Below are 15,678 nucleotides of genomic sequence, written 5' to 3' on the forward strand. Positions count from 1 at the left end.
AATGTTGGAACTAAGAGTCGTCTCAAATCTCGCCCGCACGTATTGTCGCATCATGGTTATTAAAATCTGGCTGGACTACGATTACGAGACGTTCTGCCAAAGTATCTTTCAAAAGCAAAATGCTTAAATGCAAAAGAATCCAATTTCCTTTGGTAGAAGCTTGTGCAATGATGGTTCATAAATCTCAGGATAGAACTTTCAAAGAAATCGTATTCGATTATGATAAGAGTCTTGAACAGCAAGTGGTATATGTTACATTGTCGAGAGTTGGAAACATCGATGGCCTGTACATCAGAAATCAGAAAGACGACTTTACATTCTACCATTCTCGCGGTTGTAAAGCACCTAAGATGCAAGATCTTTGAACTGAATTGAAACGTTTGATTAACGATTGTTTGGAAACACTCTCTACAACTGCATTACAATTTTGGGATCATGTTTCTTTGTCGAGTTTCAGAATGGTATTGTTGAATACACAGAGTTTGAAACTCGTACTGAAGACATTGCAACCGATCCAATTCTCATGGAATTGAATATCTTGGCATTAAATGAAACATGGCTTGAAAATGTCTATGTTCGAGGATCCAAATGTATCGCACAATTCAAAAGACCTTCTGTGCGATCTAGTGGTGTTACGATATACAATAAAGTCGATTCGACAATATGCACGCTACATATTCTCATTACCGTTGATGCAGACTTGCTGCTGCAAATACATCACACCTAATTCCACACATTGGAGCAGATTAAAGTTTTCTTAATAAACAATCTAGCGATTTATATGCCAAAGTTTGGAGACGTACCTAAAGTTGTAAGGAAATTCAACTTTCAAAAGATCCCAATAATTTTAGTGGGTGATTTAACATTGACATGCCGACCGGGCTAGCCGGGTGGGTAAAGTGCTTGCCTGGCAACCCAAAGGTCGCGGGTTCGATTCCCGCCTCGGGCTTGGATCAAAGTACTGCAAAAACCTTGGGAGGTGCATTATGGCCACAGAAACCTATGCGCCAACAACTACCAAAATAAAAAAAAAAAAAAAAAAATTGAGATTTCTGGTGGTAGATGACTTTCGTTAACTGGTGTAATACCACTACTTTGCTAATTGGAGTCTTGAAGTGGTGGAACCCGTGTTTAGCCTCCAGAGCTAAGTTCTGTTCAATCCTTCCCTATCTCTTCCATCATGCAGTATAATTGATGTCTTTTGAGGTTATAATGAACACCATGGTGAGATCCAAACTTCCTTACATTTCAAGCTCCCAAACACTTCCTAGTTCATTTCACAAATATATGTGGTCTCAGTTCTAATATCAGTGATGTCCATTTCCACTTAGTCTGCCAAACCCATGTACTTTTTCTGAGAGAATCTCAGTTATCAGTTGATCCAAATCAACCTTATCAAGCTTATCTACCAATTCAAGCTTATCTCAATTACCCAAATTATTCACTGTATGATTCCTTTTGCCTCAAAGATGGTACTTGTGCATATGTCCATTCCGACATTCCCTGTCAGAGACTTTAATTTGGAATCTCCTGTTTTCGATCTTCTTTGGCTTAAAATCTCTCTACCTCATTCTGTGAAATTCATCTGTTGTCTCTACCATTCTCCCAACTCCACTAATCACTTGTGCAACTTGACTTCCTCTCTTTGCAACTTGACTTCCTCTCTTTGCAACTTGACTTCCTCTCTTTGCAACTTGACTTTCTCTCTTTGCAACTTTATTTTCTCCAGTCCAACTTTCCTAACAGTGAGGTAATTTTCCTTAGTGATTTTAATGTTCACAACTCCAGCTGACTTCCGTTCTCTAGTCACACAGACCCAGCTGATCGAGAAGATGCTGAGGCTTTTGTAAGATTGTTCATTTGCCTATCAGAATACTGGACAATCCTAAACATACAGCCAACACGCTTGATCTTTTTCTCACGAACAACCCTTCTAAGTACAGGCAGTTCTTGCTTTACGAGTTCCCGGGTTTACAAGTTTTTTTTCTCAAATATCAAGTATCGACAAAATCAAAAATATGAACAACATTAATTGCAAAAAAATGAATGTTAAACATTCACAAATACCACATTCCAAACCACGTCCGTAGCTATACAATACAGTGTACTACGCTTTACGATATTAATCAGTTCCAGAGACACCATCGTATCGTTAAAATATTGTAATGTGAACCCAATACCACATTGTTTTTTGGTTATTCGTTTCAAGATCTTGGAAGTTGAAAATTTCACTGTATAACTAAGCTATTTATCTCTCTAAAATGTCATTTTCTAAAATGTCATCTTAAGGCCATATAAAAGGTCGTGAGCGTCGTTTGTAAATTGTATTAGTTACCAATTCAAATTATTAAAAATGCACTACATTTTCATTGTTATCATGTGTTCCGTTATAAGAATCAATTTTAAATGCCTTTGTGATATTTTTCTAAAGCACATTTCTGGGGGTCACAACCATAAAACAATAAAAACAATTTGCACTTTCCAGTTTATTGGGTTTTTCTGTTACTGCAAGCAATAATAAATGGGTAGTAAACTTGATCTTCTTGCATTTGCAAAAATACTGATAGCTGGAATTGTGTGGTTTTTACGTTATTATGGTGAAATGTGTTTGCCCTTTATTGAAATCTTCAATCATATAAAAAATAAATAAATTTTCAGAATCTCTTCTCTTCATTCCTTTTATTTTAAGCTTCATAAAATTGTTACTCCACACGAATAATGTTATTTGCAATTTGTGTGCACCGTTAAAAAATGCTTATGCATGCAATCGTGAAATTTATAATTAAAAGAGAAGATTATCTTGGAAACAAATGCCTCTTGAAGCATTTCTGAAGAAGACTCCTCCTTGTGCAACAACCAAGTGCCAAGCCAATAACAAGTGATCAACGAATGTGCATTTAATCGATGATGATGATGAAGAATAAACATTCTTTAACATTTGTAAGTCATAAATAATTTCTCTATTATTATAATTTGCTTGATTTTACAGGCTATGTTTTAATTTCTTTCGATGAATCTATTATTGTTTAAACATAAACTAATTAGCTAACTAATTTCATTGTTGAGGACGTAACCCCTATTTTAACCTTATGTTTATGGGATCTTTGTGAGCACACGCCAGGAACGAATTAACTCGTAAAGTCGAGAACTACCTGTACATGGTCGAAGTGAGTGGTCCTTTAGGCACCTCATATCACAACTTGGTGATTGTCTCTTCTCCAATTTATCTCATGGATATTCCCAACCTCCTGTTGTTTGGCATTATGAGAATGCAAAATGGAATGACCTGCGAGATCTCTTTTCTTCTTTTCCTTGGTCGGATTACTGTTTCAAATCTTCTGATGTCAATGTGTGCTCAGATCACATCAGTGAAATTATTCTTGTAGGAATGTAATCCTTTATTCCAAACTCAACCTTAAAATCTTGTCCTTTATCTAAACCTTGTTTTTTCCAATAAATGTGCTAAGGCTGTTCAATAGAAGAATGTTTTATATCGTAATTGGCTTGCTTCCAATTCATCAGTTTTATTTTCTGACTACAATTGTTGTCAGAAAATAAAATTGTAAAGCAGTTATTAATCAGTCCAAAATAGATTTTGAACACGCTAACAGTAGAAAACTTTCTTCTTGCCCTAATGGTAGCCGAGCACTCTGGTCTCTTGTGAAAGCTATTGGCCGCAACTTTTGCCCATCTCTGCTCCCACCTCTGTCAAAACCAGATGGTTCTGTTGTCACTTCAGCCAAGGATGAAGCTGACCTGCTAGCATACCATTTTTCTTCCATCTCATGTATTAATGATCTTGGTAAAACACCTCACACCATTCTGAACACGCTCCATTCAATGCCACCTGTGGTCTTCCATCAAAAGGACGTCAGAAGGACTTTGACGAATCTTGATGCTAAGAAAGCTCCAGGTCCTGATGGTATTTTTCCACTTGATCTCAAAACCTGTGCTCCTGAACTTACTCCTGTTCTTTGCTACCTTTTTTCACTTTCATATTTCAAAGGTGTTTTTCCTTTTGTTTGGAAATTTGCTCATATCCAGCCAGTTCCTACAAAGGGTGATAAATCACTCCCATCCAATTATTGTCCCTTTGCAATTACTTCTATTCTTTCTAAAGTAATGGAGAAATCAATTAACCACCAACTCTTAAACTATCTAGATACCGTCTGTCTGATCAATGATCACCAGTATGGATTCAGTCTTCTCAACGTTATGGATTCTGTCAGTGTCGATCCACTGGTGATGTTCTGGCTCATTGAATTTGTCCATTTTTGGACAAATTCAATGGAAATGTTCAGTAAAACACAGGTAGTTGCTCTTGACATCTCAAAGACTTTCGATCATGTTTGGCATAAAGGTCTTCTAAACAAGCTTCCACCTTATGGTTTGCCAACTGTTTTTTGTAATTGTTTATCCAGTTTTCTCTCTCACTGCTCACTGAGGGTGATAGTAGATGGCTCTCTGTCTCCTAACTTCTCCACTAATGCTGGTGTCCCCCAAGGTTCAGTTCTTGTCCCCCACTCTTTTCCTCATGTATATTAATGATCCTCTTCGATTGACTGGAAATCCTATCCATAGTTTTTCTGATGATAGAACATTGCTTTCCACTTTGAGAAACTGTGTCCTGTTAAATCAGCTTCAACTTCTCGAATATTCGCTATCAATTTCTTAAATGCCGATCTCCAGGTAATTCTCCAGTGGGACAAAGACGACTTAGTTGATTTCAATCCTTCTAAAACTCTGTCCTGTCTTATATCTTGCAAAAAGGATTCTTCTGCTCCTATGCTTATCTTTGGTGACACTCCAATTTTAAGGCAAGATGATATATATCGTTTGGGGATTCCCCTCACTTCTGATCTCTCTTGGCAGAAGCACATTACAAATATTGCTTCCCCTGCATCTAAAAAACTTGGTTTCTCTTTCGCTCTTGGTGTTACCTTTCTTCCAAACAGCTGTTCACTCTCTGCAAATCCCAAATCCGCCCTACCATGGAATATTCTTTGCATATCTGGGGCTGTGCCCCCAAAACCTCTCTCAGGCTTCTAGATTCCATTGAGAAGAGGGCAGTTAGGTTAATTAATGACTCATGTCTAATAGAGTCTCTCCACTCTCTGTCTCATAGACATTCTGTTTCCGTTGCATGCCTTTTCTATATATACTTCCATGGGAACTGTTATTTTGAATTGGCTTCTATAATTCCCATTCTTTCTTCCAAAGCAGTCAAACACGTGCTGCAACCAGTCAACATTCTTTTACTCACCAAATTCAAACTCACAGAACCAACTTTTCATCTTTCTCTTTTATTCATTCAACTGCCGTTTTCTGCAACAACCTTCCTTCATAGGTAATTTCTTGAAAATTATAGTCTACAGAAGTTCAAGTCTAATGTCAACAGATATCTTCTTTCGTCTTCTCAACCTCCAACCCATGCACGGTACTAAGTACTATAAGTTATAATACCTCTCGTGTTTGGGGTTTTCATAAAAAAAAAAAAAAGTGATGTGGACATTACATTGAGAATGAATTGATCCTGTACAAGGGAATGTGAAATAATTGTACATCAACATTGTGCAGTGGTACAGTATGGTAAATAGGTTGCGGGTTTTCTGCAGAAGCTGGTTGGGACTGCATATTACAAGCAATAATAAAATAATAAATACATCACTACTTGCAATGGGTGGTGGTTCTACACATTGTTACCATAGAATCTTATAGCAACCACCAGGAATGCTTATCTTCTCCCCCAAATTTCACACGAGTAGATACTGTAAAGAGAAGATAGTGGTGCTGCTGCACACAAGCCTACCCAGCAAGTGGTGTCACTGTATTTTTTGATTATTTTTAGTGTGTGTTTGTGTATCATTTAAAAGTATGTTATTGGTTTTACTCTGTGCCCACTATCTTTGAAGTGTGTAGTCTTGTAATTTTCATTTTGACTAGGATAATTTCATTATCCTATTCAGGGAAATTTCTTATGGAGCTAGGATATTGTAACAGAGATGCCTTTGTTCATTAGTGACCATTGCTGTTAATTCAACATGTTAATTCATTGATGAATGTTATTACACTTAGTGAATGTTCTTGTAAAAAAGGTTGGAAGGAGAAAAATAATGTGCAAACCCATCTCTGGGCTATTGCTGTGTCTGATTGGTATTATGGAGTGCTTGTAGTAGTTCATTCCCACAAGAATTGCAGGTAGGAAATCTAGCTTACTATAGTGGAGTGGTCTGCTATTGTAGTGTATTGTAGTATAGGGCTATTGTATTGCAGTATGACCACAGTTTTTCATCTGACATATATATTGTATGAATTTGCGTTATACTGTTCATGGAGTTGAATGATCACTGTTTAATGTCTGTTGATAAATATTAAATGTGGGTTATGCCTATGCTTCTTTAACATTATAAATGTGTAGCCCCCATTGAGAAAGATTGCTTTTTAGATTTTTTAGCACAAATAATTGAAAACATTCCCCCCTTTTTATTGGGAATATCTTGAATTGAAACAGTTTTGAAAAAAAAAAAAAAAAAAAAAAAAAATTTTTTTTTTTTTGAGGGAACAGGAAGAGTTCCATCTTCCTGTTCCCTCAAACAAAAGATCTCGTAGGCCTAATTAATGATGAGTCCTCTCACTCAATATGAATCAAATTGTAAAACAAAGTAATCTGTTCTAGGCTGCCGACCGGGCTAGCCGGGTGGGTAAAGTGCCTGCCTGGCAACCCAAAGGTCGCGGGTTTGATTCCCGCCTCGGGCTTGTATCAAAGTACTGCAAAAACCTTGGGAGGTGCATTATGGCCACAGAAGCCTATGCGCCAACAACTACCAAAAAAAAAAAAAAAATGTTCTAGGCAGCCAAGCCTGACATAGCTGATTAGTTGATTCAGGAATAATGTTGTTCACATATTTGCGTTGATTTTATTTTTAGCTCATGTGACTACAAAATACAGTAATGTTCTTGTATTTTCTATATCATAAACTTCCCTGATCATATGTGGCTGTCCCAGAAAAAATTTATTTATTTTGGATGTGATCTATACAAACGCTGCTTCTTTCTCTTTTGTTAATTGGGACTGATCGTTTGTTTTTGGTCATACAGGGATTGTCAAAAATTTCAACATTTTATAAATCCAGTTAGCCTACTTTAATCATCAGAAAGTTCTGTCAGATCTAGCTTGGATGAAAGGTCTCTTTCAGTTTCATTTTTATATATATATGAAACAAGAGATACATACTTTTAAAATTGGTAGTTTTTTTCCTGCATTTGCTAAGAGGTTTTAAAATAAATACTTTCATCTGCATGTTTTAGAATCTTGAGCTAAAGTAGTTTCATTTCCATGTTTTTGAAATGTAGACTAAAAGCTTTTAAAATAAGGTTTTAAAATCTTTTATTTAAAATATTTTTCAATACTGTGTCTGGAGACTAGGCACCAGCGAGGTGATCTGATAGAGGTGTATAAAGCCTTGAATGGTTTGAGCATGCTCAATGCTGATGGGATTCTTCCTCTAGCTCAGAATAATCACCTGAGAGGGCATAAATTCAAATTGAGGAAAGACAGATGTAGGATAGACGTGCGGAAATTTGCCTTTAGCCAGCGGGTGGTTGGTTGGTGGAACAGACTTCCATCCCTTGTAGTGGAAGTTGATAGCCTAAATAAGTTTAAGGCTCAGCTGGACAGGTATTTTGAACGGACAGAGGGGTGAAGTGGAAGTGGTTTTTTTTTTTTTTTTTTTTTTTTTTTGGCTGATGCATAAGCTTGCTTTCTTGCATCAAATGCCTCTACTAATGCTAATACTCATTCTTAGCAAGTTTCAGTGGTGAAATTACAATACCACTTGGAATGAGGAGTCAAGGGTTCTAATAGTTGGTTTAGTATGGATATTAAAGACTATTTATAGTTTTGCCACTGGTTAGTTTAAAATTTAATCTTACGATAAGGGAAACAGTTAGAATACTTTAGTATGCATTTGTGTGCATATATCTAAACTTGAAATACCATTTTTCTATAACTTGTGGTTATTTGTCTTCTCTATTTATGTCTTACTGTTGTTATTGTTATTATTAAAGTAACCTGTTATTTTGCATAGAAAACTTATTCCAAGAAAATACAAAACAGGATAATAATCTGAATTGGCAACAGAAAAATGAAGAACGGATAGCAACTGTTAATTTTGTCATCGATGACATAGAAGATGAAGAAAAAGAAGTAAGTTTTCATCTGGGGGGGAAAAAATTAATAGTAGTATCAGTGTTTTGTAAAACTGAAATTATCAAAAAAATTAGCTATTTTTTAATGTGTATATCTAGAAATATATCTACAAACATTATTTAGTGTGAAAAAATAGGATAACAAGTAGAACTTTCTTGTGGACAGTATTAGTATAAAATGTTATTCTAATAAAATATAGTTGAACTTGATTATAAAGAACTTAAATGGGGATTGAAAATTGTTATATTGGTAAATTTTTTATAAAGAAATAAAAAGTGAAACATTATAATATTATAAGATATAAAAATAAAAAAATTATAGCAGACATATTCAAATTTAAATATTTTTAATTAACTGTTTTAGCTTAATATGGCCTTAATAATACATTTATTATTAAGGCTTATAAATTTAATAACAGTAAGCAACTAATCAAATGTCTAAAATTACAGTATTCCCCATCACCACCACACCTTACAAGAAATTTTCAAGAAAATTCATTTTATTTGTTAAACTAGTCTCAGTATACATGCCTCAACTTCAAAAAACTTTTAACGTATCTAAACATGAAATTCTATTTTCTGTAACTTGTGGTAATTTGTCTTCTCTGTCACCTGTAGCACATCTGATGAGCTTCAGCAGTGATTTGGACATCTGAAAACCTGGAGCTTACAAACAGATCATCAGCATTAAAAATTTTTCAAAGTAGCACCACTACTGATGATATCATTTGCATCATCAAAGGTTACATCTTTTCCAATCTCAGCAAAACCGTCATCATCATCATCTAAACTTGTTATACCCAGTGGTGTACTGGTTACTTTGTTATATAGTACAAATCAATCTCCATGACTAACAACTTTCTGTACATTATTTTATTGTCTACAAATCCATTTCATGTTAGATTTTTAGCTCTAGCCAGAGTAATCCCTTTTCCTTCTGATGCATGTTTGACACTATCAATCCACATTCTGCTTAGTGTGCTTCTTGCCTATTACTATTCATTTACACTTTAAAATAATGTTTCTCTAGTTTCTCATCCCTCATTCACTTTCCCGAGAAAAGATAAAATAAAATTGGAATGCCATAAACAGATTGGCTCTAAAAAACAGTCAGAAATACTTTCTACTTCGAAAGCTAAATAATGGATCAGTTCATTCAATGGAATTGTAGAGGCCTCCGTAGCAACATAGTGATATTCACAATTTGATAAGTCAGCATCATCCAGTAGGTATCTGTCTACAAGAAATGAATCTCTCTCCACAAGTGACACTTTCAGTTAAAAACTATACCTTGTTCAGGCAAGACAGGATCACTACCCATGGTTCACATGTTCTAATATCTCTCGTGTTTGGGGTTTACATAAAAAAAAAAAAAATATTGATTGACAGTAAAATCCCATCCAGACGTTTTAGAAGTAGTTGCAGTACGCCTTGCTCTTGGCACAACACTTACTCTTGTATCCATATATATCTCACAAAATCTGAATTGCTCAATAACTGAACTAGATGATCTTATCCTACAACTACTGTCTCCTTTCTGCATATTGAGTGATTTTAATGTGCATCACCAGTTATTGGGATCTTTACAGACAGACAACCAGGGACGCATGATAGAGGCTTTTCTTGTAAAGCATAATCTCACACTGCTGAACACAGGCTCTCACACCTATGTCCATTTTCCAACAGGCTCAACCTCTGCTATAGATCTGTCATTGTGCTTACCCACATTATTTCCAGACTTCGATTGGAGATTTTCAGACAACCCATTAAATAGTGACCATTTTCCTATAATCTGTTAGCTCTGCACAAGAAACTTACCAGTAAGCGGTCGAACTAAATGGAAATTCTCAAAAGCTGACTGGAATAAATATGCATCCAGCATTATACTAGATGATGATATTATCCAGCATTATACTAGATGATGATATTATCCAGCATCACTCCATAGATGATGCCGTTAAACACATCGCAGAACAAATGTTGGCAGCTGCTTCTACTGTCATTCCTGAAACTTCAATTAAAGGATCCAAACACAAAAATTACTGGTGGAATTCGGCATGTAACACTGCTAAGGGAGAAAAGAACCAGGCACAGAATCAGTTCCGAAAAAAATCCAACTACTGTCAATCTGATACAAGAAACCTAAAGCCCAAGCCTGTTACATCCGGCAAAAAGCTAAAAAAGAATCTTGGATTTGTTTTGTTTCATCTGTCACTAAAGATACAAGTGCAGGACTAATCTGGCGGAAAATAAGATGCCTTACTAGAAAGTCTCCATCAATTCCTTCCTCAATCATCATCTATAAAGGACAGGAAGTAACCCTTCCCGAGGATATTGCAAACATCCTCGAGGAATCTTTTGCTCACAATTCTGCATCAACCGCATATGATCCAACTTTCCTAAAAGCCAAATCAATAGCTGAAAAATATAAAATAAATTTCAGAACAAAGTAAGCCCTCTCTTATAATGAACCACTTATCATGTATGAATTAGAAGAATCTTTAAAAAAATCAGCCAATAGTGCACCTGGTCCAGATGGCATATACTACCTAATGTTAAATAATCTAAATGAGAGAACTTGTTATTCTCTCTTAAAACTTTTCAACTGAATATTTGTCGCAAATTACTTTCCCCCTATCCTGGCGACATTCTGTAGTTCTACCCATTCCAAAACCAGGAAAAGACCAACCAGACCCGCATAATTACAGGCTGGCCTCGATTAACGCAATTAATTCGTCCCGCGAGCGCATCCCTGAAAATGGAAATGCATTAATTGAATATAATAATCAATAGGAAAATTATAATTGATCCTTGACCTTCTGGAATGTCCATAAAGAATTTTAAAAATACCTTTTAAATAACTTTTTAACTGTATACAATGTAAAAGATAATGAAAATAATTATGGAATTAAATGTTTATTGCATAAAACAACAGTTCCCAAACTGTGCGCCGCTGAATATTTTTAAATTTTCGAGGGAAACAGTGATACTCAACATTTGTCGGACACCGCGTGAACTACTAGCTCGAGGTAGTTCACAGCTTCAGCATTTCTTATTAAGTTGTTTGGAACTAACTACTAAACGGAACTGTTAGGTATTTCTTTTTGCCTGGGTGTGCCTTGAAAAAATTACTGAGACACTAAGGGCACTGTGAACCGAGAAAGTTTGGGAACCTCTAACATAAAATACACAACAAAGAAATGACTGTTGCGGAAATATTTGAACAGTGTTGATGTTCTCTTTTCATCAATCAATTTCCGATAGTTGACAAGAATCTTCTCTGGGCCCTGGCGAAATAAATACCGCAGAAATCCTCAAACCTTTTGTTTGAGGTTCTCTGCAATACGAAAGATTTCATCTAATTCTTTTACCGTTATCTCCTTCGGTAACATTTTCATTTGGCTCATTTAAAAATTTGAATTTTTATGCAAGTGTGCATTGACTTTATTAGCAGGAGACAAACAAGTAACATGTCTTCTTCCGATGGTTGATGGAACACACACCGAGGTGGGCAGCAGGCAAACGTTTGTTTATTGACCGTACGACTCGCGGTAAGCTTAACGTGCGATTCAAATCTTTTTCAACTATCGCATAAAAAAAAAAAAAAAAAAAAAACGATCACGTTAATTGGAAAATTGCATCGTGTAAAGTGAAAAGTGATATAATTTTTCAAATAGCATTAACTGAAAATCGCGTTATGCGAGGTCTGCCTGTATAGACCAATCTCACTAACTAGCTGCTTAGGTAAGACTGGCACCAAATACGGAGGATGCAAAAGGTCAGGAAATGACCACCGCATATCCCCGGAGCAATATGGACTTAGTTGCTAATGCTCCTAAAAACCAAATAACAACAACATAACAAGGTAAATGGAAAAAATGATACATATTTGCCTCACCTGTTATCTGGAAACTCAAACTACATTTGTTATACACTTCTGCAAGAAGCGAAAACTGCACCCTGATCCTGAATTGCACCTGGGAAATCATGCTGTTCCAGTCAATGACAATATTAGATTCCTAGGTTTAATATTGGATAAGAAATTAAACTTCCTAAAACACATACAGCATGTACCAAATATTTATTTGAAGAAAATGAATATCCTTAGAGGGCTTTCTGTGATATCATGGGGAGCTGACCGGCACTCCCTTCTTCATCTGTATAAAATTATAATCCAATCCAGACTAGACTATGGTGCACCTGTATATGACTCAGCTAGAAAATCAGCATTACAGTCCCTAAATACCATTCAACACAATGCACTTTGAATAGCTCTAGGTACATTCCGAATGTTGCCAGTCCAGAGTCTTTATATTGATGCACATGAACCTCCATTATCATTTCAGAGACAGCTGCTGCTGCTTACGTACGCAGCCAAACTTCAGATTGTGCTCTCACATCTGGCCTTACATGTTTACTCCGTCTTTCCAAAATTTCTGCAGAAGTAAACCAAATGTAAATAAACCTGCTGGAATCAGATTGAAGGATGTTGCACAGAATTGGAGTGTCCCACTAGACAATATCCACCCGGACACCAGAGAAATCGAACCTCCATGGTCCACTTTCAAACCTTTATGTGATGAATTTTTTTGAAGTGGGGGAAAACAGTTGGACAATCAAAATATACAGCAGCTACCATTCAACTTGTGTATCAGCAAACACACACTGTCTGCAAATATATACTGACGGATCCAAATCTGATACAGATATAAGTGTTGCAGTAGTTCTTCCCACTTGTGCTATCTCTGAAAAACTTTCCAAAGTTGCAGTATTTACACCGCTGAACTCCATGCAATAAAAATGGCTATCAAACACATCAAAAAACGACAGGTCTAATGAAGAGATGATAAACTATACTGATTCCTTGAGTGCATTAACTTCTTTACAATATAAATGTCCGAATTCTCATCCTATTTTGAAAGAAATCAGAGCGCAGTTAATTAATCTCACAGAACATAACACAGAGGTAAGGTCTGCTGGATTCCTGGCCATGCTTGAATCTGGGGAAATGAGAAAGCAGATCAAGCAGCAAAAAATCCAGTCAACCCTGTGTCTTCATTTGCCTTGATTCCTTATATGTACTGCAAACTCATCATAAAACAGTTATGTATTGACCAATGGGCATCAGTATGGCAGCAACAAACTCATAATAAACTCTACCAAATAAAGAAAAAGCCGCAATACCGGAAATCTAGTTCACGATTGAGCAGACGAGAAGAGGTTGTCCTTGCAAGGACACGCATTGGACATTCCCATCTCACTCACCTCCACTTGTTGACAGGTGATGAACCTCCTCACTGCCATCATTGTCCTGCCCTACTAACAGTGAAACATGTCCTCGAATGCCCCCAAAATCAGGCTGCTCGTTTGACAAATTTTAAATCAGCTTTAACCCAAAAAAATTCATTAGAGATGATCCATATTCTCAGCGGTGATGCAAATCTGTCCGACTTATTTAATTTTTTAAAAGAAACTCATTTATATGATGAACTTATCTGACACATGAAAAAAAAAAAAAAAAAAAAAAATCAATTGCAGAATTACTGTGACAGGCACAGTTTGGCCTTAGTTGCCCTTGTGCCAATAAATTTCTATTAAAACCAACCGACCATATGTGGTTGAAGACAGGTACGAAACATTTTCACCTCCTGGATTTCTGTATTTTCTTATATGCTCTTTTAGAAAAGGATCAAACTCAGACAGAAGATCAATACACCTGAGGAAGTTGCCATTGTTAGGATTATTGTGTTGCTCATTATCACTGGGAAAAGCTATACCTCTTCCTGCCAAAAATTTTACTACCCCAACAACTTCCCTTCTTACAACTTCAGTTCAGTATTTAGTTGCATTTTCCTTCTTGATTTTCAATTTTGTGTCAATCTGGGTAGACTTTTGGAACTGCAACATATTAGAATAGAAGTGAAATACTCCTTTGATTTTTCATGCATTGTGATTATTGCATGTGTATTTTTCCAGTTGTCAAATCCAGTTCGAAATTGATTACATATCTCATTAAGTCCATCTTTAAATAACACACACACACACACACACACACACAAACACACGTTTCACCCATCTGTTCACTCCAAAAGTTTCTCCAGTTCTTGCTAAGGCAAATTTCCGCACAATAACCTCCTTATCCTTTTTAGCAAAATTCCAGTATTCTTTTATTCCAGATTTTATTTATTTTTTAAATTCACATTTATTTTAATATAATGGATGAATCAGATTCTTCTTCTCTAGTAGCCTTCCGTTTTCTATTTTCCACACCGGAGAGTTTCTTGATTCAGAGATTTTCATTTTTGATTCTGATTTTTCCACTGTATTAAAATGAATTTGAATAAAAAAAAATAAAATCTGGAATAAAATAAATTTAATTAATATATAAATACATAAAATGAATTATAAGTTTGATTTAATACTGAATAACTTATATGAATTACCTAACTAAACAATGTAAAGAACCTCCTTGTATATGTAGTCTTTTCATCTGTATTTTGAAATTTGGAATTTAGCCATTAAAGACATTGTTCTGACAATACTGGGTTCCTATCTAGTATTGTTGCCCCAGATATCTGAAACAGTGAAATCCTATTGTAAAGAATAGCCATAACAATAAATTCAGTATAACGAATTTTTTTTTTTAGTCCCAGCATAAATCCACAAATCTCGATGAAACGAAAAAACTATAATGAAAATTTTTCTACATAAATTATTTTTATGGCTGAATTTGCCATTCTCTTAATTTTTTCTAACGAACTGAAAATTATTGATGCAATAAAATATCGGAGTTATAAAATGTTTTTCAGCTAAGGTAAAGAAAGCCAACACAAGAACGATGAGAAACATCAGATAACTTACGCGGAAAATTAGTTTCCGGATACCGGACTCTAGCGCTGCTCGCTTGTTAAACAGACGCTAGGTGTTATCGGTCTGGAGCCCAAATAGAGAAGGATATATTGATTGGCAGGTAGGCGTGGCAAGCAATGAAATGATTGGTGGTGGGCGCGACAGACGACAAGGTACTGTGTAGTCATTGGTTGCATTATAATGTGTATTTATGAGTAAAGAACGGCACATAATAGTTTTTTGAATTTTCTGTTTATACTCCGGCACGACAACTAAGTCAGTAGAGTTTAGAATAAATCGTCAATACAAATATTTATCGTATTTAGTAGTCATGGGCTTGAACCCCGGTCCACTCAAGGAACGTGTGCTATGCACTCTTGCTCCTGACCACTCGGCTATGTCAGGTTTTGTAATGAATGGTAAACAGCGCAGGGTAGTAAGTGTGGTAAACAGGTAATAGTAGCAATGAATCTTTTAAAGATGGAAGAAATTTGTAAGGAATATAAAACGTTGGCTGATTTTTTGATGAAAACTAAATTAATAAAAGTTTCGTTCTGTTCATTTTTATGTTCTTCGTTATGTTTTTTTCTCATTATTAAAAGCAGATTTTTGGAGTTCGTG

At 35.7% G+C, this 15,678-nt stretch overlaps 1 protein-coding gene across 7 annotated transcripts in view; it reads left to right on the top strand.

The window, feature by feature from the left end:
• scrib (scribble planar cell polarity protein) overlaps window positions 1–15,678 on the top strand; it is a 1,177,936-nt gene that overhangs the window by 357,668 nt on the left and 804,590 nt on the right. For all 7 annotated transcript variants that reach the window (XM_090386364.1, XM_090386369.1, XM_090386366.1 and 4 more), the window contains exon 11: window positions 8,088–8,206. In XM_090386364.1, the coding sequence (XP_090242490.1) occupies window positions 8,088–8,206 (119 nt within the window). The remainder of the gene's footprint in view (window positions 1–8,087; window positions 8,207–15,678) is intronic.

Source organism: Mastigoproctus giganteus, chromosome 12 (assembly GCF_048544385.1).
Source record: "Mastigoproctus giganteus isolate SK-2022 chromosome 12, ASM4854438v1, whole genome shotgun sequence".
NCBI lineage: Eukaryota > Metazoa > Arthropoda > Arachnida > Uropygi > Thelyphonidae > Mastigoproctus > Mastigoproctus giganteus.